General features: G+C 41.3%; 2 protein-coding genes across 2 annotated transcripts in view; both read left to right on the forward strand.

Annotated features, from left to right (window-relative positions):
• The window catches only part of FARP1 (FERM, ARH/RhoGEF and pleckstrin domain protein 1), a 310,831-nt gene that overhangs the window by 12,908 nt on the left and 271,902 nt on the right, over positions 1-26,021 (forward strand).
• LOC114508797 lies at positions 13,408-17,212 on the forward strand. The gene is given in 4 exon segments (XM_036011664.1): positions 13,408-13,653; positions 15,326-15,470; positions 15,637-16,487; positions 16,489-17,212. Coding segments are annotated over 4 exon segments (1,578 nt in total). The 3' UTR covers positions 16,825-17,212.

Here is a 26,021-nt window from a genome sequence, read left to right on the forward strand (position 1 = left end):
GTAGGTCTTTTGTTCTGAGTTGGGTCTCTTATAAGCAGCATATGTATGGGTCATGTTTTCTTATCCTTTCAGCTACCCGTGTCTTTTGATTGAAGCATTTAATGCATCTACATTCAAGATCATTATTGATAGGTATTCCTTTGTTGCCATTTTACTCCTTTTGTTCTTGTGTTTGTCTCTGTCTTGCTATTTTTTCTCATGTTCTTAAATCAGAACTTTTATTGTATGTTGCAGTGCTGGTTTGGTGGAAGTATATTCTTTTAGTTTTCCTTTGTCTTGGAAACTCCTTATTTTGCATTCTACTTTCACTGAGAGCCTCACTGAGTAGTGTAGTCTTCCTTGTGGGCCTTTGCTTTTCATTACTTGGAATACTTCCTGCCATTCCTTTTTGGTTTGTAGTGTTTCTCTTGAGGAGTCAGCTGCTAGCCTTATCAGGGCTCCTGTGTATGTTACTTTCTGTTTCTCCTCTGCTGCCCTTAAGATTCTCTCTTTGTCTTAAATTTTGCCATTTAATTATGATGTGTCTTGGAGGTGCCTCTTTGGGTTCTTCTTGATTGGTACCTTCTGTGCTTCCTGAACTTATGTGATTTTTTTCTCTCATCAAGTTAGGGAAGTTTTCTGTATTACTTTTTCAAACGGGTTTTTTTTTTTTTTTTTCCCCCTTGCTTCTCTTCTTCTCCTGGTATTATACAGATATTAATCCCTTAATCCCTCTTCATTCTCTTTGAGTGTTTTTTTCCTTTTCTTACTCTTTCTGGAGGTTTTTCCTACCTTGCCCTCCAGCTTGGTGATTTGATCCTCTGCTTCAGGTAGCCTGCTCTTGATGGCTTCTACTGTGTTCTTTAATTCAGAAATTGTATTCTACATTTCCTCTAGGCTCTTGTTGATGTTTTGTATGTCCTTTTTCATGCTGATATAGTTTGCAGTGAGTTACTCATACATTCCTTGTAGTTTTTTGATTCTCAGTAAGCTCATTGAGCTTCCTTATAACCATTGTTTTGAACTGAATATGTGATAGTTGACTTACCTCTGTTGCATTTAGTACTCTTTCTGGGGATTCCTCTTTTCCTTTAAATTGGGGGTGGTTTCTTTTTCTTCCCATTGTTTGTGAGATTCTTTTTGTTTGCTTCTGCTTCTTAAATTGATCTGTTTTGAGTCCCTGACTTTGTGGTGTGAACTTCTATGGTAGGAGACCTGTGAGATACAGTGGTTTAGTGTCCTTGATCTCCCGAACTTGATGCTCTTGGGATGCCCTTTATTCCATTTATGTTGGCTCTCTGGATATAGTTGGGTTTTTATTGTTATTAGGTCGTTCTTTGGTGGGTCATTCCCTCCAGCTGGTTGATTGAGGGTCACTCTGCCCACCACGTCTGGTATGCTGTTGTGTGGGTGCTGCCTGAAGAAAACCACAGGCCCAGGAAACAATCCCATGCCCACAAAAATAACTCCCTCCTGCAATCCCACTATCAACAGCAAATGAACCATTATTAATAAGAATGAGAAGGGTTAAGACAATTATAACAAATGAGAGCAGATACGAGATGACCTACTGAAAGAAGACTTGTTTTGATAGGCTAGAGGGGAGAGAACTAGTAAGAGTTGGGAGTCAGAGCAATGTGAAGAGAGAAAGTAAAATTTACATCATGGATAAAAAAGTGCAGAAGGCAGAATATGCAGAAACTTGATGGAGAAGAAATGAATGCTTAAAAGCTATTCAAGAAAGAATATATCACAAGTCATGGAGAATACTACAGTGGATTTCATCTAGGTAGCCTCTAGTATTTACCAGTGTTTTTTGTTTATGAATCCACCTCTGGTGATGTCTCTTGTTGACCCTATCTGACCTTAGACAGCCTATTGGAGACTTCTAGTGATCTACTGTCTACGGCTATCTCCTTCAGTTGTTAGTGTAGTCACTCTGCACTGAGCAGTCAGGCTTAAGGACCATAAAGTGGGACATAATCATTCTTGGGGTTAGAGGTATTTCTTCTCAGGCTACTGCAGCTCAGAGGGGAGTGGTCTGCCTGAGTAGGATGGTTGCTGTGTACAGGGGATGACTCAGAATCTGGATCCTGGTGGCTACTACTCAGTTCTCTCCCCAAATCTTCTACATCCTTAGTCTCTCCTCAAACTCCTCCAGTCCACTCTGCCCCCCGACCCCACGCCATCCCCCTGCCTTTGCCAGGAATCTACTGTCTGTGGCTGACTGCTTTGGTTGTTAATCTGGTCACTCTGCACTCAGCAGTCAGGATTAAGCACCACAGGGTCAGGGAGAGGTCTTCCTGGGTTGTGGCAATTGTTTCTCCTCAGGCTGCTGGTGCTTGGACAAGTGTGGTCTGCCTGAGCAAGGTGGCAGCTGCTCTATGCAGGATGACTTAGTACTGGAATCCCAGTGAGTCCACTATCTCACTTCTCTCCCCAATGCTTCCATCCGCAGTCTCTCCTCAGGTGTCTCCAGCCCACTCTGCCCTGGCCTTTGCCAGAGCACAGGATGAGAGGCAGTCAGGTTGTGCTGAAGCTGATTCTTCTGTCTGTCCAGGATTATAAGTCTTCTCTCTCAATATTGTTCAGTTGTTGGTTCCACGTGATTTCTCCACAATTTAGTTGTAATTCCAGATTAGTCCTGGGAGGAAGTTAGTGTGACTTCCATTCATTTCTCCTCCATCTTGCCCTGCCTAGGAAAGCAATTCTAGGAGGGAAATTCATATTATTACAGGCCTATATCAAAAAACAAGAAAAAGCTAAAATAAAAAACATAACATTACACTTGAAGGAACTGGAAAAAGAATAAGAAGCAAAGCCCAAAGTGAGTAGAAGGAAGGATATAAAATTAGAGCTCAAATAAATGAAAATCTAAAAACAATACAAAAGATCATTGAATCCCAGAGTTGATTGTTTGAAAAGATAAATAAGACTGACAAACCTTTAACCAGACTCATCAAGAAAAAATAGGAGAGGACCCAAATAAATAAGATCAGAAGTGAAAAATGATAAATAACAACTGATATCAAAGAAATACAAGTGGTTGTAATGAATATTATGAACAACTATAAGACAACAATCTGGGCAACCTGGATAAAATGGATAAATTCCTACAAATGTACAGTCTTCAAAAAATAAAAAAGAATCACAGAATCTGAATAGACAGATTACACCTAGAGAAATTGAAGCAATAATCAAATTCACTCCCAAGAATGAAAAACCCTGGATCAGATGGGCTTCACAGGTGAATTTTACCAAACATTGTGAGAAGAAATCAAATATCTCCTCAAGTATTTCACAAAATTCAAGAGGAGAGAAACTCCCAAACTCATTTTGTGAGGTCAGCATCATCCTAATTCTAAAAGCAGATAAAGTCACCACAAATAAAGAAAATTGTAGGCCAATATTCCTAAGGAACATAGATGCTAGAAACCTCAACAAAATATTAGCAAACCAAATTCAACAATGCATCAAAAAGATCATACATCATGAGCAAGTGGGATTTCTTTATGGGAATTGAGGAATGGTACAACATTTTCAAATCAATAAGTATGATTCACCACATAAACAAAATGAAGGATAAAATCACATGATCATATGAATAGATGCAGAAAAAACATTTGATAAAATCCAGCAACTATTTATACTTAAAAAAAACTCTCAGCAAAGTGGAATTAGAAAGGACGTACCTAAACATAATAAAGGGTATATGTGACAAACACACAGGTAACATCATACCCAATGGGCTAAAAGTACTAGCATTCCCATTAAGAGTGGGGACCAAAAGGGATGTTTGCTTTCACCTCTCTTATTCAACATAGTAGTAGCCAGAGCAATCACACAAGAAGAAGAAATAAAAGGCATCCAAATTGAAACAGGTTTACAGCTAAGGTGGGGTGGTAGGGGGTGGAGGGATTGAGCAAAAAGGAAAAGGAGTAATGGACATGGTGATTGCTGGGGTGAGGGGGGTATAAGGGGACTAAATGGTCATGGAAAAAGAAAACAATAAAGATTAAATCAAAAAAGAAAAAAGGATTAGCAGAAGTTGGTCTTTTTTAAAAGCTCTGTTTTTGTTTGTTTTTGTGGGCCTCCAGTTTATAGGAAAAGCTGAGGTTGCCAGCTTTGAGCTTGGAATGTGCTCACTCATAGGCCCTTGGTCTTTAGGAAATCCTCTCCCTTTTCCCTTTGTTTTATTTATTTTGAAAGAATTTTGTGTTCCTTTTTTATTTTTCCTTCAGCCATCTTAGGGGGCATATGCCATCTTTTTAAAGTACATTTTATTGTTTATGCTATTATAATTGTCCCAATTTTTCTCCCCTTTATTCCCCTCTGCCCTACATCCCTTCACATCCTTCACCATTCTGCCTCTTGCCTTAGTTCATGTCCATGGGTTGTACGTATAAGTTCCTTGGTTTCTCCATTTCCTATACTATTCTTAACTTCCCCCTCTCTACTTTGTGCCTACCAATCATGCTTCTGATTCCCTGTACCTTTTCCCCCCATACTTGCTTTCCCCGCTGATAACCCTTCATGTGATCTACATTTTTGTGATTCTATTCCTGTTCTAGTTGTTTGCTTTGTTTTTGTTTCTGTTTATTTAGATTCATTTGTTGATAGTTATGAGTTTGTTGTCATTTTTCTGTTCATAGTTTCTGATCTTCTTTTTGTTTGATAAGTCCCTTTGATGTTTCCTATACTAAGGGCTTAGTGGTGATGAACTCCTTTAACTTTACCTCATCTGGGAAGCACTTTATCTGCCCTTCCATTCTAAATGATATCTATGCTGGATAGAGTAATCTTGGATGTAGGTCCTTGCCTTTCATGACTTTGAATATTTCTTTCCAGCCCCTTCTTGCTTGTAAGGTTTCTTTTGAGAAGTCAGCTGACAGTCTTATGGGAACTCCTTTGTAGGTAACTCTCTCCTTTTTTTTCTTGATGCTTTTAAGATTCTCTCATTATCTTTAATCTCAGGTAATTTATCCTTAATCTTGGGTAATTTAATTATGATGTGTCTTGGTTTGTTCCTCCTTGAGTCCAACTTCTTTGGGACTCTCTGAATTTCCTAAACTTCCTGGAAGTCTATTTCCTTTGCCAGATTGGGGAAGTTTTCCTTCATTCTTTTTTTCTTTTCTCTTTATTATGCTTTTATCAATTTCACACAGAGCTTACAGAAATATTCCTTGCCTCACCCCAATTTCAATTCAATTATTACACAGGGTTTATCTGAGGCAGATTGTATGTAGACTTAATGGCCTGAATAATTCTGTGCATTATTTTATCACACATAATTTTAGGTGGTTGCAAACATATAGCAACATACACTTTCCAATGTATTTAATATGCATCATTAAAAAAATTCCAAATGAGTTAAAGTCAATAAATAAAGCCATGAAGAATTACAATATGACATGGGAGAATATGTATAACCTTATGATAGGGAAAGCATTTAAACATGTTAAAACACCAAACCTATTAAGCACAAGTTTGATACATTTCAGTGTGTGAAAAAATTGTACATAGCAGAATAAGGCTTCAACAATTAAAATACAGAGACAGAGTAGAAAAGTTATGTAGAAAGTATAGTATAATGATATTTTTTCAAATACGTTTTCAAATTCTTGATCTTCCTCTTCTCCTTTTGGCACCTCTATGTTTCAGATGTTGGAATGTATAAAATGGTCCTAGATGTTCCTCAGCCTCTCCTCATTTTTTTGAATTCTTGTTTCTTCATTCTGTTCTGGTGGAAAGTTTATTTCTTCCTTCCGTTCAAAATCCATGATTTGAGGCCAGTTTTCTTCCCTTCAATATTGGTTCCTTGTATATTTTCCTTTATTTCATTTTGTATAGCCTTCACTTCTTCGTTTATTTTGCAATCGTACTCAATCATTTCTGTGAGCATCCTGATTCCAATGTGATGAACTCTGCATCTGATAGGTTGGCTATCTCCTTGTCGCTTAGTTTTTTTTTCAGGAGTTTTGGTATATTCTTTTACTTGGGCCATGTTTTTTTTTGTCTTAGCACACCTGTTATTTTGTAAGGGTGGAAGCTTAGATATTTGTCAGGGTGGGATAACCCACTTCGCTGTGTCATGGTGGTGAATGTGGGGGAGGGATCTGATAGGGAACAGTGCCACTTGCTAGCTTGCTTACCCCACTTTCTTTCACTTCCATCGTTTCCCACAAGTGCCCTTTTAGGCACTGATTCCTAGGTGGCTGGACTTATTTACATTCTAGGACCCCAGTGGCTTTTCCAGTGGACTCTCCTGTGAGACTTGGAGTTTCTCCCACCACCACAACCCACAACCCCCACAGAATTATAGCTAGTGATTTTCAGGCTTTATTTCCCCACAGTGAGACCCTGCATTGCATGGTCTGTCTAACTCCCCAGTAGTTCCTCCAGGCTTATCCACTCGTGGATGTAGCACTACCCAGTGTGCCTGCTGCTTCACCTGCCCCATCTGCCAGCTGCTGCCTTGCCTTGTGTCCTCTACCCCTTTACTTCCACTCTTCACCCCTCCTACCAGTCTGGATGAATGTTTCTTCTTTAACTCCTTGGTTGTTGGACTTCCATACAGTTTGGTTTTCTGGCAGTTCTGGATGTTTTTTGTTTTTAGATTGGTTGTTACCCTTCTTTTGGTTGTGCGAGGAAGTGAAGCATTTCTACCTACGCCTCTATCTTGGCTGGAACTCTGGAATATTCCTTTTTTGATAAGCTACTGATACTCTTTCTCTTATTGCTAAAGTAGTGGGATGTACATTTAACTAAAGGCCTTGGGGGGAAATATGTCTTACTTTCTTATGTGTTCTACTTCTCACTCCAGTTGACTTGATTATAGTGATATTGGAAGTCAGGTATGAGTTCCTGGGCTACATTATTTTCTTTCTTTTTTTTTAACATTAAATTTATTGGGGTAACATTGGTGAATGGCATTATGTAAGTTTTAGGTATACAATTCTATAATACATATCGTGTATATTGCATAATGTGCTCACCAACCAAAGTCAGATTTTGCATGACATACCCATTAGAACAAGTTTTGAGGGTGGTGGTGATATCTAAATAAAATATAATTGGCCATTTAAAACCAGAAGGAAGATATGTATGCCCAGAGCTGTATTAACTACCTCTTAAGCAGCTGCAGTTTAAACCAGAATGAGGAAAAAGAATGTCACAAGTTCACTGAGCTTTTTAAAAACAAATCAGTGTTTCTTCCTTCTTATCAGTGTTGCTTTTGGCTCCTTTTATTAGCGAAGTTCCTGAAACAGTATTTATGTCCACTCTGTTCTGCATACTCCTATCTGTGTTTTATTTAACTTAATGATAAATGGTGCTGTCTGGGTCTGGCCTCATGTGGATACATTTAAAGGCTATTTTAATAGATTAAAACTTTTTCCATAAATCATTTCAGCTCAATACTGTTAGCCTTTCTTTCTAGCTCCTTAGAAGCAAAGAGTGTTATTTAAATGTTGGCCTGAACTGTTTGTGTGTGCCCCTTTCAACTTTAGACAGTTGTGATCAAAGTCAGATCTGTGGCTCTGAAATGATGGCAAGAATTCTTTAACAGCTGTTTGCTATTTTCTCCCTGAAAAAAAAAAAAAAGAACCACTGAATAGAACCTAATAAATAAGAAGAATAAACTGTAATTGAGAAATTCTGTATCTGACTTTAAAGTGGCCAACATTCTCAGAAAAAGTAGGGAGTTAGAGAAGCTGCTCTTTTTCCTATCTTTTAAGTGGAGATAAATTTTCTTAATGATAAGAAATAACAGGTTGAAGGGGAAAGTGTAGGACCTTGGACCCTGGCTGTGTAGCTCTGGATGAGTGGATAACCATTCCCAAACTATTTCCTTGTCTCTAAATAAGGAGATTACCTACTTCATGCTGTTTAGGTGAAATTCAGATGAAATACACTCTGTACAAAACACTTTACAGAGTTCTGGACACACATTAAGTTCTCATAAAAGTCAGTCCTTTTTTGCTTTTTTTTTGGCTTCATTCTAAACTTTAGGTTCATTATTGTTCTTGAACAGAATTGAGACCCTGCTTTCATTGTAGAGCTGTTGGGTAGGTGAAATGGAAAAAAGAAAGCATACGAAAACACTTTAAAATAAAAACTTGCATTCTTGTGTCGGTGCAGGTGGGTGGTTAATTCTCTTCCTTGTGTCCCCAGCTTTTTGTAGTCTCACATTAGAGTTGAGCTTTCTGTAGAGGGTGATTCATTAGCAAAAACAGAGATTACCCCAGGTGGCTTTCAAGAGCTATAAGAATGAAGTGACTCTTGGACAGTGCTGATGAATTCCCAATTTCTGATAGCATATTTCCTTCCTTTTTTTTAAATCTGCAGGTTGTCTGAGTTTAGTTAGGTTACTTTTTAAAATTGAGGTTGTTCTTTCAGCTTAAAACTCTCATGTGCATTTTTGCTTTGCTGAGTTTTCTTGATCTATTTACTTGGCCCAAAGCTTTTCCATTTTCTTAGAGCCAGGATTTTTCTAGGAGAACCTTGCCTCTGTCTAGCACAGGCCAGATGTTGGTTTTCAAGACCCTCTGGGGCAGCTCTTCACATTGTGGGCTCTGTGGGCCCAAGTGAAAGGAATGCTTTGCTGGCTAGACAGTCCTGTTTGAGTGTTAATCTGAAACATACTGACATACAAATCAGACTGATGATTAAATTGTTAGCTTTTAAAATGATTCACTTATTTGCTGTATTCTATCACCTTGAACATTTGAGTTGGGCATCATAGTTTTAACTCCTAAGAAACATATGAAAGAAATTATTTAACTGATTTGGGATCGTCTGTAACTAAAATGATTGTGTAGAGTGATTCTAAAAGTCTTTACTGCTTTATATTTGTGAGAGTTTTGTAGGTTTATCTTTCCTCATTTACACAAAAAGGAAGTTAGCCTGGATATCCACAATAGAATTCTGTGGCTCTGGTGTTATTTTATGGAATGTGGATTTGGACATGTGATATGCATTCTACAATTGTTTGTGGACATACGAGGCAAGGTGCTGCTGGTGATAAGAAATGAATAAAAATAATGGCTACCCCTTTAAAAATTCCTTGCTGTGTGACAGACATTGTGCTAAGTCTGCACAGACATAATCCCACTGATGGCTGATCAGTGGCCCTATGAGGTAGGCATGAATGACCCTGGTGAGACTTAAAGGGCATAAGGGATTTGGTCAGGGTCCTGGAGCTGGGGATAAGGAGCCACATACTGATCCAACACCATCCCACACTTATGTGCTTTTCCAGCACCGTTAGATGGTTCTGGACCATAGGACCCGTCACAGAGGATAACCCAGCATGTCGGTCATGCTGTTCCCCAAAACAGATGCCATTGATAGGCTCTCGTAAGTGGGTAGGATATTGAACAGGGCTGTCTGTGGGAGGGATGCCCAGTGAACAGAGTACTTGCAGTGTGCTATAAGCATAGTGGAGACTGATAAGGGCCTCAGAAAGAATGCCAGGGACTGACAGACACAGGAGAAATGGAGGAGGTAGAATTGTTAAAACTTGGAAGCTGGTGGGAAGGGAGCACCCAGAGAGTGGAAGAACATAGACAGTCCTAAGGTTTACAACCTGAGTAGTGCTTTGCTGTCACAGAGGACTAGGCAATCAGATGGCACAGCCCTTTCTGTGACAACCGTTACACTTATATGGAACCAATCTGCCTGGCAATGGCAAATGTAGCCCAGCCCTACTGGAAAGCCCATAGGCATGTGGTGGCACATAGGATGCCAAACCCATGGATCGGTTCTCCCTTGGGAGACCAGGCCTGCATTATACCTAGGCTGCTTTGTGACTTGGTCTTTTTTTTTTTTTTTCAATTTTTTAAATTGTTGTTCAAGTACAGTTTTCTGCCTCCCCCCCACCCGCAACCACCCCAGCCCTCCAAGCCTCCCTCCCCCCATGTCCACCCCCCTTGTTGTTGTCATATGTCCTTTATAATTGTTCCTGTAAACCCTTCACCCTTTTCCCCGTTTATCCCCTACCCTCTCCATTCTGATCACCGTCAGCCTCTTCTCAATTTCAGTGTCTTTGGCTATACTTTGCTTAGTATGATTAGGTTCCTGTTAATGGTGAGATCATATGGTATCTGTCTTTCATTGCCTGGCTTATTTCACTTAGCATAATGCTCTCCAGTTCCATCCATGCTGTCACAAAGGGTAGGGGCTCCTTCTTTCTGTCTGCTACATAGTATTCCATTGTGTAGATGTACCATAGTTTTTTGGTCCATTCATTTGTCCATTCAAATGTCCATTTACTGATGGACATTTGGGTTGCTTTTAGCACTTGGCTATTGTAAATTGTGCTGCTATGAACATTGGGGTGCATAGGTTCTTTTGCATTGGTTTTCAGGGCTCTTGGGATATAATCCCAGCAGTGGAATTGCTGGGTCAAAAGGCGGTTCCATTTTTAGTTTTCTGACGGAATTCCATACTGTTTTCCCCAGTGGCTGCACCAGTCTGCAATCCCACCAACAGTACACTAGGGTCCCCTTTTCTCCACATCCTCTCCAACATTTGTTGTTTGTTGCTTTGCTTATGATGGCCATTCTGACTGGTGTGAGTGGTATCTCGTGGTTTTAATTTGTATCTCTCTGATGACCAGCAATACTGAGCATCCTTTCATATGTCTCTGGACCCTCAGTACATCCTCCTTGGAAAAGTATACTCATCTTTATTTTAATACTTACCCAAGGATATGTTTATTGATTTGAGAGAGAGAGGAGGAGAGAGAGAGAGAAACCTCAATGTGAGAGAGAAATATCGATCTGTTGCTTCCTGTATGCACGTTGACCTGGGATCAAACCAACAACTTTTTTGTATACGGAATGACACTCCAACCGACTGAACCAACTGGCTAGGCCTCATCTTATATTTTTTATTGCCAGTTTTAAACAGAAGAGCATTAACTAATATATGTAGAATCACTGAAATTACACAGTTATTTCTTTGTTACTTGTTCTTGCTAAAATTCCCTCACCCTTGAGTTGAGGCAGCAAATGCTTATTGAATATCTTTAAAGTAACTTTCTGAAGTCTGTGCTAATTCTCCCAAGGACTGAAGGATGATCAGACCAATTACTCTTATTGTTTCCTTGCATTTGCAACATTTTTTCCTTGTTAATCTGTAGGAAGTAATCAGTAACATCCTTTCTGTTGCTATATGTAAAAAGTAATTACCTAGAGCAAACCTAAGTATAGTGAATAAAAACCTTCTTTGATGTATGCTATTAGAAAGCCAATAAAAGCCTGTCAAGGCAAGGGTCGGGGCACTCTCCCCTTGAGAGAGTGGCCGTGCCGTCCCTTTTTCTCCACAGGACCCGGTAGTCCATGTGAATTTGTCTCGTCCCATCCATAATGCTGTGGACACTGGGCCAGTGTCCACATTAGCTGGTGACTGAAACGGAGACCCAGGGCCATGAGTCATCGTTGTGGACAACACATCAACTTGGTTGGAGCACATGCATCAGCCCAGGTAAGGGCCGATGCCACCAATTGCTTTTTGGTTAGGTCGTAGGGTGTGTTGGATTTCAGAGGAAAAGGGTTTTCTTCCTAGGTCACCCTCTCTTACAACTGCTTTATAACTTTACCTTCTTTAGTAAGCAGGAGCCTTCTCTCTCTACCAAGTATTTGCTGCAATCTCGTGGGCACAGGTTAAACAGTTAAGAGCCACAAGGGCACTCATCTCTAGAAGAAACCCATGAGAGGATGAGCTAGAACGTGGACTGGGACAGAACACTAGGTTTCCCGCCAGCCACAAGCCGAAGTCCATGCAATGAGAGGCACACTGTAAAAACACTCATAAGCCCATCCCTGTGGCATAACCCCCAACTAGGTCTAGGCTTGGGAGAAAGAGCAAAGACTTTCCCTTTAATCAACTTTAAAAACAGCAACTAGTTATAGGGCTGTTTACAAGCATATCAGCAAATTGTTTCTTTCAAGCTGCCTCTTGTAGTCCTTTCAATTTTGCCTTTTCCCTCCACCCATCTGCATAAGGAAAAGCAGATAGTGAATGAGTGTTTTGGTTTCAACTGGACCCCAAAGATCGCTTTCCAGAAAAATTTAGTGTTAGTCATAGCTTTTGTATGAGAGCTTTTGGCATTTGCTGAGTTCCAAAGACAAAAGGCATTTCCTCCCCTTGGCTTGAGAAATTGGGTGTTCCCATGTGGGTTGGAACCTTACAAGGGTGTCTGGGATCAATTCCTGAGATGTGCAGGGGCCTTATAGGGACCTCTAACACCACTTAATCTAACTTCTGGCTCATCTGGGGAAGCACGATGTAAAGGTTGGTCACCTAGTGCTTTGAGCCCCCCCCCCTCCTTGCAGTCTTAAACACTTGGGGGAGTACCTGAGACCCATAAGCGGGGTTAGAGTACTCAGAAAGTCCCATACCTTCTCCCTGACTGTCTTCGACCAACAGCACATTTCAACCCACCACACTATGTCCCCCAGTAAGTAACTAACTAGGGTTCAGTATAGATGGTGGAATCTGAAAAGACAACAATTGAAAGTAAAAAGGAACCTTTTAATAGCAATAATGGGTTTATTATTGCTGGTTAATCTGCTCTGGTTTATCTAAAGAGCAGGAAGTCTACCTGTGTGTGTTAAAGCAACTCTTCCAGGCAGCAGAATGTAAAGTAAAGGAACAGCATCTCATTCAGCTTTTACAGACTATAAAGGAATACTACCCTGCTTTTCCTGACAAGGGAACCTCAGATATTGAAATTTGGGAAAAGGCAGGTGACAAGTTGAAATCTTTATAGGACAGTGGTGTTTCTATTGGAGTTCACAACTTAGTAACTTGGGGACTAGTCAGGACTGCTCTCATGCCCATATGGGCTAAGAAAACGGAGTTAGTCACAGAGGAGAATGAGGAGTCTAGTTCAGAGGAGGAAGTCATATATGATGTAACAGGAGAACAGGCCACCGAAGTTCTGCCTTTAGTCCCACCGGAGTGCCTGCCGAGTAGTTATTGCTCCTTGTCCCAAATCTGGGAGCATTCCTCCTTGCAGGATATGTCACCACCAACAAAGCAAGGAAATTCAGACAAATATCTTATCAGGGCTATGCAACAGTGCCTTCAGCAGGCAGTGGAGGCTGGGGATTGGGGTGCCCTTTCAGCCTTCCGCATTATAGTTAAGGGTCAAAGAAATGTGCATGAGCCCCTTCCCTTTTCTCTTTATAAAGATTTAAAAAAGAGCATTAAAGAAAATGGGTTTCAGTCTTCCTATACTAGTGGACTATTTCAAGCCATTACTGATAGTTATAAAATACCCCCTTGTGACTGGATTGCCCTCGCCAGGACTGTTTTAACCCCAGCTGAACTAATTCAGTTTCTAGCATTTAGAATATTCCCAACGGGGCTGGCACCCAAGTGGCTGAAAATGTACGAATAAATAATCCTGTCATCCTCCATATGCTGCTTGGGTCTGGTGAATGTGCCACCACTGTGGATCAAGCCAGGCTTAATCCCCATGCTTTTAGTCAAAGTGCTCAAATTGCTCTCAGAGCTGTGCCCAACTCTCACACCAAGGAAACTTCTTCCTTTGTGAATATCCATCAGGGTACTACAGAGGCATATATTGACTTTATTGACTGCCTCCAAGAAGCTATTGAAAGACAAATAGACAAAGGCAGAGCTGCCAAAACTCTTTTTGTGCCAGTTAGCTTATGAGAATGCTAACAAGGACTGCAGGGCCATTATAGGACCCCTGCAAACTACCACGGAAGACATCAGTGAGTTTATCAAGGCTTGCCAAGGTGTTGGCACAGAGCCACATAGGGCCTCTCTTTTTTTTTTTTCTTTAATATATTTTATTGATTATGCTATTACAGTTGTCCCATTTCCCCCTTCACTCCCCTCCACCCTGTGCTCCCTCTCCCACCCACGTCCCCCCCTTTAGTCCATGTCCATGTGTCATACTTATGAGTTCTTTAGCTTCTACATTTCCCGTACTATTCTTGCACTCCCCCTATCTATTTTCAACCTACATTCTATGCTACTTATTCTCTATACCTTTTCCCCCTCTCTCCTCCTCCCACCCCTACTGCTAGCCCCCCCATGTGCCCTCTATTTCTGTGGTTCTGTTCCTATTCTAGTTGTTTACTTAGTTTCTTTTGGTTTTGCTTTAGGTGTGGTTGTTAATAATTGTGAGTTTGCTGTCCTTTTACTATACATGTCTTTTCTTTATCTTCTTTTCTTAGATAAGTCCCTTTAGCATTTCATAAAGTAAGGGCTTGGTGATGATGAACTCCTTTAATTTGACCTTATCTGAAAAGTACTTTATCTTCTCTTCCATTCTAAATGAGAGCTTTGCTGGATAGAGCAATCTGGGATGTAGGTCCTTGTCTTTCATGACTTGGAATATTTCTTTCCAGCCCCTTCTTGCCTGTAAGGTCTCTTTGGAGAAGTCAGCTGACAGTCTGATGGGAACTCCTTTGTAGGTGACTGTCCCCTTATCTCTTGCTGCTTCTAGGATTCTCTCCTTCGTTTTTACCTTGGCTAATGTAATTATGATGTGCCTTGGTGTGTTTCTTCTTGGGTCCAACTTCTTTGGGGCTCTCTGCGCTCCTTGGATTTCTTGGAAGACTGTTCCCTTTGCCAGTTTGGGGAAGTTCTCCTTTATTATTTGTTCAAATAACTTTTCCACTTGTTGGTCCTCCCCTTCTGGTACCCCTATAATTTGGATGTTGGAACGTTTAAAGGTGTCCTCGATGGTCTTAAGCTTTTCTTCGATTTTTTGAATTCTTATTTCATCATGCTTTCCTGCTTGGTTGATTCTATCTTCCTTCCGGTTCACTGTGTTGTTTTGAGACTCAGATTCCTTCCTTTCACAATTGGCTCTCCTCCGTGTGTCTTCCTGCATCCCTTTTATGGTAAACTGCATCTTTTCATGTAATTTGGATCCAAAATCAACCAGTTCCGTGAGCTTCCTGATCACCAGTGTTTTGAACTGTGCATCTGATAGATTGGCTATTTCTTGGTCACTCAAAAGGATGAGTCCTGGGGGACTGATCTGTTCTGCTGGAAACATGTCTTATGTCTTTCCCTGTCTCTCCTATTATTTTACTTATTTATTTATTTTTTCTCCAGTCTGGTCGCTCTTGTTACAGTGGGGGGCGGAGCCTTAGGTGTTCACCGGGGCTGGGTGCCCCAGTCGCTAGATTGTGACGTTATATGTGGGGGCAGGGGCGGGAGTGGGACCGGAGGGATCAATGGCGACCCTTCCGTTCTCCTGGAGTCAGACACTTCCCTGGGCTTCTGGGCCTTGAGCTCTGCCCTGGTCCACAATTGCTGCCCCACTGATTCCCCCAGCCGCTGCTTGCGTACTCAGGGATCACCGCTGCACCGCAGCACTCCCGTGCCCCGGATTGCTGTCGCGCCGATTTTGCGCCAAATTTCCCCAGACCTCCACGCGCCTGCGCCCGGCGCCAGCCCCGAGTCCTCTGCTCGGCTCATCGTCCCCTACCAGTCTGGATGTACGGGTCTACTTCAACTTCTTGGCTGTCCGACTTCCATCTAGATAAATCCTCTGACAGTTCTGATATTATGACTGCAAATCATTGTTGTAAATTATTGTGGTTCTGTTCTTGGTTGTGCGAGGATGTACGGGTGCGTCCACCTATTCCTCCATCTTGCCGGAAGTCAGGGCCTCTCTTTTAGCTGCTGCAAGTAAGCGAGGTTTGAAATGTTATAACTGTAAACAGCCCGCTCATCTGCACAGAAACTGTCCATCCACACTGAGAGGGGGAATAAGTAATGACAAGCCTCCCTTCAAGGATTGTCTGCACTGTGGCAAAGGCGAACATTGGACAAGAGAGTGCCACTCTAAATTTGATAAAAATGGCCAGCCCACCGTACATGCCCACTGGCCCCACTTCCTCCTTCTGCACATCTACTGGGCTCTCCTCCAGGCAGGTGCCGCTACAGTAGCCCCCGTACCCCTACGTGTGAGGGGGTAACCCTCATCCCTCTCTCCTCTGGTGTATATGCTGAGCCTCTACTGCAGTCCAACCCAGAAGAACATCATCTGCAGTTTGCAGGAGCAAGATGTGGAGGTGGATGGGCAGAACTGGACTTTTGCTTTTGACTTCTCCTTCCTGAACCAAGAAGAGGATTTGGAGTGGGTTGATGGCCGGCTGCAGCTGTCCAGCCCTGTGGACCTTTCCCCTGATGTCCCTCTCTCCGCTGAGATTTTCCATCAGCCAAAGCTGGAGGAACATCAGGACCCAGCCAGCTGCCTGAAATGTCTTTGGATGGAACTGTTCACTGTCACTCTGTCCCAGGTTACCTTTTCTTCTGGCAGCATGGTCCTAGAGGTGACAAGGCCACTCTCCAAGTGGCTGAAGCACCCCAGGGAACTGAAGGAGCAGATGGCCATTTTGGCTCAAGAGTGTTGGCAGTGGCCTCCCATGCCCCCTGTCACCAATGTGCTCCTCCTGCTCTATTCCAACCTCTCTCCTGAGCAGAGGAGGCTGGGTGGCTCCACCTTGCTGTTGGGAAGCTGCGAGCTCCTCGAGGGCCCAAGAGGGACAGCTCTTTCGGGAGAGGGGCAGGAGGCACCCTCGACATCCTTTGCCTGACAGAAGCCAACTATGTCTGACCGTCAAGTTTCAGGTGGACTTCAACCTGATATCCCCTATAATACTACAAGTCACGAAGCAGCCTAGGTATAATGCAGGCCCAATCTCCCAAGGGAGAACCAATCAGTGGTTTTGGCATCCTGTATGCCACCACACACCTATGGGCTTTCCAATAGGGCTGGGTTACATTTGCCATTGCCAGGCAGATTGGCTCCCTATAATACTAGGAATAATGTCTTCCTTTAGTTGATGTGAAAGGAGCATTGCTAATGTTGCTAACAAAAGGCATTGCCTTATTTTAATCACAAAGAAGAATGTGTGGCTCTGTAAATGAACCTCCAAGATTCATAGTGATTATGCAAATTGTACAAACAAGTATGAATTGGAGATTGGTTGCTTGGTTTCCATTTATATTATAAAAATTATATTTGCTCTTTGCATTTCAATTTCCTTGCCACACACAACTGAAGGCTGGGCTGGGAAAACACTTAAATCCAGCATCTTCAACAGACTCTTTTCAAAATCATTGGAAAGGGTAGGGGTGATTGCTTTCATTAGCTTGTTTAATTTTGATGAAATTTACTTATGAAGTGAACCATAAAGTGCATTTGGCTATTATATAAACTTCTAGTGGTCATTTGTCACTAGAAGGTTATATAATAGAATATTATATAATCTAGAATGTTTCTGACAGCACACAGAACTCAAATGCTCAGTTACCTTTGATCTGGACATAAGACTGAATGTCTAACTTATTGAAAAGCAAGACTAGAGAGTATTGGTCATTAGGGTATCACAACAATACTTTTTCCATTGTTAAAATCTGTGCTAATTTCCTAGGGCTACTGTAACAGAGTGCCACAGTTTGGGGGACAAGAGTGATTTATCCTCTTAAAGCTCTGGAGGCTAGAAGTCCAAGATCAAGGTGCTGGCAGGGTTGGTCCCTTCTGAGGGAGAATGCATTCCATATCTCTTAACCTTCTGACAATTTGCTGGCAATCTAGTATTTCCAGGCTAGATGAAGGCCAGTCTCTGCCTTCATCTTGACATGGTATGTGGGTGTCTCCAAATTTCTCCTTTTTATAAGGATATGTATGGATCATATGGAATTAGGTCCAACCCTAATTACCTCATTTTAACTTAATTACCTCTGTACAGAGCCTATTTCCAAATGAGGTCACATTCTGAAGTACTGGAGGTTAGGACTTTAATACATGAATTTAGGGGAACACATTTCAACCCTCAACAAAAGCACATTTAACATTGTGAAAAAAAACAACAACATGTATTTCACTGTGAGCCTCAAGAAAGATTTCCCTCAAGACACAGCTCATTAAATAAACCAGTTTAGACTTTACTCTCACTGGAAATTTTATAGAAAGACTTCCTTTTTAATACATCTAAGACACTATCTGATAGATAACTTAAAGCATCCCTTAATTCCAAATTCTGAGTATGAGGAACAGTAGAAGACATAAAGGGCATGTGTGAATGGTCTTTCCAGGGTACAGGGGACCCTTGAATGTGATAGATGTCCCATAGTAAATACTTAGTAACATTTCAGTGAAAGCTCACACCCTGGTGTTGGTGATATTTTTCCATTGAGGTGGTGTTCTGAATCCTAACTGATCTGCCTCTTTATCTTGTCTCTCCCATTATATCTGTCCTTTAGCCTGGTAGTGACCTCAGCCTTCTTTTCCCAGACACGTGGCCCTCATTGATCCTGTGCTCTCTGCTCAGATCTCAGTGATGTAGCATTTGGGATGTTCATCCTATGCCAGCACCTCAGATACTCTGCTGCCCCTGCTGCAATTCTAGCAGTGGCCCCAGCTCCTTCCTTCTCTGCTGCTGTACCTGGGCAGTTAAGAGCTGTTGGAAAAAATTGGCAGTTGTCACCACTGTAAATTTACAAACTCAGATCTCACCTGGTCCTTGGAGCTTCCCTTGGACCACTGCTTTCCTGTGCCCCATGGAGGCTCTTGCAGACCTTTTAGACCCTGCAAGTCCTTTTAGTCCTGTGACCCCCCCCACCCCCACCACAGGTCAGATTCATGGCGGGAAACACATGATATCCTCAGAAGGTTTTACATGGAAATGATTTACTGACAGGACAGTTCATAGAATTGTGGACAGGAAGATTCAGGAATGCAGTAAGAGATAATGAAGCAGCACTGAGAAGCTGTTAATCACCCTTAGTCCTAAAGGGGCAAGGAGAAGATGGGTCTCAAGGTGGTCATGCTGTGGCTAGCAGGAGGGGCCAGTCAGCAGGAACCAAGGCCACTGCAGGACCATGAGGGAACCACAGGAGGGTGAATGATGAATAGCCCACTTTTTCTTCCTGACTACCCATCAGTGCCTGTCATCGCTGAGCCCAGCCAGAGCCCACAAGGGAACAAAGGTAGGCAGCCTGGACAGGCCAGCCAGCAGGGGCAGTGAGATAAGTCATCTCTCTTATAACAGATGACCAAGACTCCTGCCTTACAGAGAAAATAAAGGTCTTCGGGGGTGGGCTCCATCAAGGTCATACCTCTAAAACTTAAGCTTGTCTCCCTTTCCCTGCCTTCATTTCTATCCCTGCAGTCTCAGGTGATGTGTTCCTCTTTATACTCACTGACTCTATCCTTGATCACATCTTTTGTAGGACATTGCTTCACATATGTGAGTAAAAGGCACCAAATACTTTTTATTCACATATAGACATGCCTTTATTTAATTTGTAGGCAGTTTTATTGGTAGAATCCAAATGAAGAATATATATGTGAGTTGAAACAAAACTTAGATCTGTTAGCCATTTTATCATCCCTTAGCCTGATTTAATTAATTTTGTAAGTACCAAGATGACAGATTTTAATAGAGCAGGTATGCCTGGTTTCATAATATAGTGTGGAGAATTACTTTCTCTGTATTAATTGAGTTTCAGTTGTGTTTAATAACTTATTGCATCCAGATGTATTTCACTGTGATGACTGGAGTTCCTGTGTGCTGACCACATGATGAAGCACCTGGATTCCTGCCATTGACCTGCTCAGAGTCTTTTGCAGTATTAACTCTCACCCATTATTCACATCTAAGGAGAAATACCTTCATTTCAAGCAAGATGTGAGTGTTTCTTAACTGAACTTTCAGAATGCCTAGTGAAAAAGATAGTCTTTTTTCCCAACCTTTCCATTCCAAGGACAGTTTCTCTAAGGTTGGCTTTTTTGTCAGTGCCCCCTGCTGCCTTGCTTCTGTTGTTCAGAAAAGGTCCATGGCAGTCTTAGAAAGTAAAGTCATAATTTTCTCTGTAAAACTGGTTCATCAGAAACTAAGACACCACCAGCAGCCCTCTGGCATCCTGCCAACCCAGGGCTGTTTAGAGAGAGGTTTTATGTGAATACAAGTAGCATTGTTAGCTGCCAAACTTATTTTTGCCCCCTGCCTGGCTCCAGAAGTTTCCTGGGGTGTTGGTTTGTTTTTGGTCATTGTATGGTGGAACACAAGCAAGTCCTTTTTCTCTGTGCCCTGTACCCACATGAACCCTTGGTGGTGAGTAATGGTTCTAAGTCATACTGGCAACACTTTCTGCTGTCACATCAACATGACACTTTAGTTGTAGTCTGTTTCTTTGGCTATTTCCTCACTTAATGACTCAATTTCACATGTTTTGAAATATAGATATTAGTTTGCTAGGGCTTCTGTAACAAAGTACACAGTTTCAAATCTGTTGTCTCACAGTTCTGAAGGCTAGAAGTCTGAGATCAAGGTGTTGGAAGGCTTGGTTCCATCTGAGGCTGTGAAGGAGAATCTATTCCATGCCTCTCCCCAGCTTCTGGTGATTTGCTGACATTCTCTGGTGTTCCTTGGCTTATAGTTGTATCACTGCCAATCTCCGCCTTCATCTTCACATGATGTTCTCTCTGCGTGTGGTGTCTTCTCCCAGGTTCTTCCTTTTATAAGGCCATGGTCATTGGTTAAGGGCCCACACTAATGACCCCATCTTAAGCTGATCATCTACAAAGACCCTACTTCCAAATAAGATCTCTGGGAACTGAGGCTAAGGACTTCAGCATAAGAATTTTGGGGAGACACAGTTCAAACTAAACATATAGCAGCTTTCACTGTTTGGCTTCTTAACGAAACATCATTTGAGAAATGGTTGGGCTTTTTGCTCCCCTGACTTCTAGCTGTGCAACTTATATATCCAGTTTTCTTCTCTGGTACCTTTGGAGCACAGTGTAGAATGGGACATTTTTTCAAAAATGGAAGCGAATATTAGCTCCCTAAACTCTCTTTAAATCACACACATGCATAATTAAAATGAAATCTGTAATTTGGACAGCCATATTAGATGAGAAATTTTGGCTGTTAAATCAAGTGAACTGTAGGAGTACATTGGTTTTGAGTAATTTCCCTTTCTCCCCCACAATATTTCAGTGACTCAGTAATGGGAGAGTGCTAGCTTGAAAGTCACTATATAGTACTTATATAGTACTTCCTAACATAGTCCTGTTGTGTTTCTAATATCACACACTCTGATTCTGGCAAATAGCCATTCTTTTGATGTATTAGTCCAGGTTGAAAAAAAAAAAGCCTTTACTGTTATTCCAGAATTCTCTCAGTCTTCAAAGAGTTATGCCAAAACTTATTAGTGAAACTCAAATTAAAATCACATTAGAATGGCTGCTATCAAAAGCAGAATATAACAAGTGTTAGTGAGGGTATAAAGAAATTGAAACCCTTATTCCCAGTTGTTGGAAAATAAAATGGCAGCCTCCATGGAAAATATTATGGTTGTTGCTCAGAAAATTAAACATAGAATTTACTATATGATCCAGCAATCTCACTTCTGGGCATAGGTCCAAAATCATTGAAATCAGGAACTTGAAGAGATATTTGTATATCTGTGTTCATTATAACATTATTTACAATAGCCAAGAGGTAGAAATAACCCAAATGTGTATCAAGGATGAATGAATAACATACTTTAAAATATTAGTCAGTCTTAAAAAGAAGGAAATCCTGTAAAATGCTACAACATGGATGAACCTTGAAGACATGGTATGTTAAGTGAAAAGCCAGTCACAAAAAGACAAATACTATATGAATCCAAACACAGGAGGTAGCAAGGAGTAGTCAAATTCTTAGAAACAGAAAGTAGAATGGTGATTGCCAGTGGCTGCGGGGAGGGGAAAATGGAGTGTTGTTTTTTTAGTGGGAATGTAGTTTCAGTTTTGCAAGATGAAAAAGTTCTGGAGATCTATGCGAATATACTGTAACACTACTGAACTGTATACTTAAAAACAGTTAAGGTAGGAAATTTGATGTGGGTTTTTTTTTTTTTTTACCACAATTTAAAAAATAAGGAAACTAGTGAAAATAACCACCGCTGATTTCAGCTCTTGAGGAAACTAGTCTAGACCTTCATTTCCACTTGCACATACTGCAGTTGAATTCTGACAGTGCACCAGACAGGTTCTGGAGGATGTGGGAATAAATTCAACTTTTGGTAAGACTTGGAGGATGGGAAAAATTCATTTAAATGAACTAAAATACTACTTCACAAATATTGTGACTTTAGCTCTATAGATAACTAATGAAGAGGCTTTGAATACATCCAAGGTAACTTTAAGTTTCACTGCCATGCAGGGCACTATGGATATTTATCTTCTGTTTACAAATCAGTAGTTAATATTTTTAAATATATTTTATTGATTATGCTATTACAGTTGTCCCATTTTCCCCCCTTCACTCCCCTCCACCCTGTACACCCTCTCCCACCCATATTCCCCCCTTGAGTCATGTCCATGTGTCATAATTTTAAGTTCTTCAGCTTCTACATTTCCCATACTATTCTTACCCTACCCCTATCTATTTTCAACCTACATTCTATGCTACTTATTCTCTGTACCTTTTCCCCCTCTATCCTCCTCCCACTCCCCTGTTGCTAACCCTCCATGTGATCTCCGTTTCTGTGGTTCTGTTCCTGTTCTAATTGTTTACTTAGTTTCTTTTGGTTTTGCTTTAGGTGTGGTTGTTCATAATTGTGAGTTTGCTATTCTTTTACTATACATGTTTTTTCTTTATCTTCTTTTCTTAGATAAGTCCCTTTAACATTTCATAAAATAAGGGCTTGGTGATGATGAACTCCTTGAACTTGACCTTATCTGAGAAGCACTTTATCTGCCCTTCCATTCTAAATGAGAGCTTTGCTGGATAGAGCAATCTGGGATGTAGGTCCTTGTCTTTCATGACTTGGAATATTTCTTTCCAGCCCCTTCTTGCCTGTAAGGTCTCTTTTGAGAAATCAGCTGGCAGTCTGATGGGAACTCCTTTGTAGGTTACTGTCCCCTTATCTCTTGCTGCTTCTAGGATTCTCTCTTTTATTTTTACCTTAGCTAAAAATAAATGTAATTTATTACATTTATGTAATTATTATGTAAATATTATGTAATTTATTACATAATAAATGTAATTATGCTGTGCCTTGGTGTGTTTCTTCTTGGGTCCAACTTCTTTGGGGCTCTCTGAGCTTCCTGGATTTCTTGGAAGTCTATTTCCTTTGCCAGAGCGGGGAAGTTCTCCTTTATTATTTTATCAAATACGTGCTCAATCTGTTGCTTTTCCTCTTCCCCTTCTGGTACCCCTATAATTCGGATGTTGGGACGTTTAAAGATGTCCTGGAGGTTCCTAAGCTTCTCCTCGTTTTTTTTTAATTCTTATTTCTTCATTCTTTCCTGCTTGGTTGTTTTTTTCTTTCTTCTGGTCCACTCTATTGTTTTGAGTCCCAGTTTCCTTCCCTTCACTATTGGTTTTCCGTGCATCTTCCTTCATCTCTTTTATGGTAACCTGCATTTTTTTCATGTAATTTGTGCCCAAAATCAACCAATTCCTTGAGCTTCCTCATCACCAGTGTTTTGAACTGTGCATCTGACAGATTGGCTATTTCTCAGTCGCTCAAAAGGATGAGTCCTGGGGGACTGAGGTGTTCTTCTGTTGGAGACATCTCTCTCCTTTTTTTTTGTTTTTGGGTTTTTTTTTCCCCATCTGGTCACTCTTGTTATGGTGAGGGGAGGAGCCTTAAGTGTTCACCTGGGCTGGGCACCCCAGTCGCTAGATTGTGACGTTGTATATGGGGGCGGGGGTGGGAGCTGGGGCAGGGTGGTGGGAGGGAACAGTGGTGGTAGCTCTGTTCTCCTGGGATCTCAGCCCCTTTTCTGGGAACCTCGGTTGCTTGCTCTGCCCTGGTCCACAATGCCGCCTCACTGGGTCCGTCAGCCACCGCTTGCGTACTCAGGGCCCACCGCTGTGTCCCAGAAGGCTTACGCACTCCCAGTTGCCTTCTGTGCCCAGTTTCTCTCCCCGATCTCGGCCCGCTGGGGCCCTCGCCCGCAGTCCTCCTCTCAGCCTCTCCTACTGGTCTGGATAAACGGGTCTACTTCAACTTCATGGCTGTTCCGACTTCCATCAGATAAATTCTCTGTCAGTTTTGGGGTGTTATTCTTGGCTCTAATTGTTGTTGTTCTAATCTTGGTTGTTGCGTGGAGGACGGTGCGTCCACCTATGCCTCCATCTTGCCAGAAGTCCGTAGTTAATATTTTATCGCTCTTGTTTCCCAGAGAGATGTTAAATCCTTTAAGGCTGGAACTGGATTCTTTGTGACGCCCACAGCTGTAAGTGTGTGTCTTGCACGTACTAGGAATAGTTAATAGACCGTTTTTTGTCCTTTGATCTACTTGTGGGACCTTTAGCAAATTACTTAATTGTAAGGATAATTTCACCTTCAGTTACATTATTTTCTGAGTTTTACACTATCTAATGTTTGAGAACACTTTGCAAAGATAATTTCAAGATGATACTGAAGTTACCAAGGAAGTGCATATTATTAATATAGTTTTATTTTTTTATTTTAAAATTATTTTAATGGTTGTTCTTTTACAGTTATCTGCATTCCCCGACCCCCACTACCCCAAACCCAAGCCAACCCCTCTTTCTCCCTTGCTCGCACCCTCCCCTTTGGTTTTGTCCATGTGTCCTTTATACTAGTTCCTGAAAATCCTTTCCCCCATTATTCTCTCCCACCTCCCCTCCGGTTACTGTCAGATTGTTCTTACTTTCAGTGTCTCTGGTTATATTTTGTTTGCTTTTTTCTTTTGTTGATTAGGTTCACCTTAAAGATGAGATCATATGGTATTTGTCCCATAAAGCATTTAAGCTTTAAATAAGCTCTGCTTATTTCACTTAGCATAATGTTCTCCAGTTCCATCCATGCTGTTGTGGAGGGTAGGAGCTCCTTCTTTCTCTCTGCTGCATAGTATTCCATTGTGTAAATGTACCATAGTTTTTTGATCCATTCATTTACTAATGAGCCCTTAGGTTGCTTCCAGCACTTGGCTATTGTAAATTGTACTGCCATGAATGTTGGGGTGCCTAGGTTCTTTTGCATTGGTGTTTCAGGGCTCTTAGGATATAATCCCAGCAGTGGAATTGCTGGGACAAAAGGCAGTTCCGTTTTTAGTTTTCTGAGGGAATTCCATAGTGTTTTCCACAGTGGCTGCACCAGTCTGAATTCCCGCCAACAATGCACTAGGTTTCCCTTTTCTTTACATCCTCTCTACACTTGTTTGTTGCTTTGTTTATGATGGCCATTCTGACTGATATGAAGTGGCATCTCATTGTGGTTTTAATTTACATGTCTCCAATGGCTGGTGTTGCTGAGCATCTTTTCATATGTCTCTGGACCCTGTATATGTCCTCCTTGGAGAAGTCTCTGTTCAAGTCTTTGGCCCATTTGTACACAGGGTTGTTTGTCTTCCTGGAGTCCTGTAAGTTCTTTATATATTTTGGAGCTCAAACCCATGTCCAAGGTATCATTGGCAAATATGTTTTCCCATAGAGTTGGCTCTTTTTTCATTTTAATGCTGTTTTCTTTAGCTATGCAGAAGCCTTTTAATTTGATGAGGTCCCATTTCTTTATTATTTTCTTTATGTCCCTTGCTTCGGGGTATGTATCAGTGAAGTTGTTGCTGCATGGAATGTCTGAAATTTTCCCGCTGATGTTTTCCTCCAGGACTTTTATGGTGTCATGACTTACATTTAAGTCTTTTATCCCCCTTCAATTTATTTTTGTGTATGGTGTAAATTGGTGATCGAGTTTCATTTTTTGACCTGTAGCTGTCCAGATCTCCCAACACCATTTGTTAAAGAGGCTATTTTTACTCCATTTTATGCTTCTTCCCCTTTGGCAAATATTAGTTGACCATAGAGATGTGGGCTTATTTTTGGGCTCTCTGTTCTGTTCTATTGATCTATGTGTCTGTTCTCATGGCAGTACCAGGCTGTTTTGATTACAGTGGCCTTATAGTATAGTTTAGTGTCAGATATTGTGATCCCTCCTACTTTGTTCTTCTTTCTCAACATTTCTGCAGCTATTCAGGGTCATTTATGGTTCCATAAAAATTTCTGAAATGT

The sequence above is a fragment of the Phyllostomus discolor genome, chromosome 11 (assembly GCF_004126475.2).
Source record: "Phyllostomus discolor isolate MPI-MPIP mPhyDis1 chromosome 11, mPhyDis1.pri.v3, whole genome shotgun sequence".
Taxonomy (NCBI): domain Eukaryota; kingdom Metazoa; phylum Chordata; class Mammalia; order Chiroptera; family Phyllostomidae; genus Phyllostomus; species Phyllostomus discolor.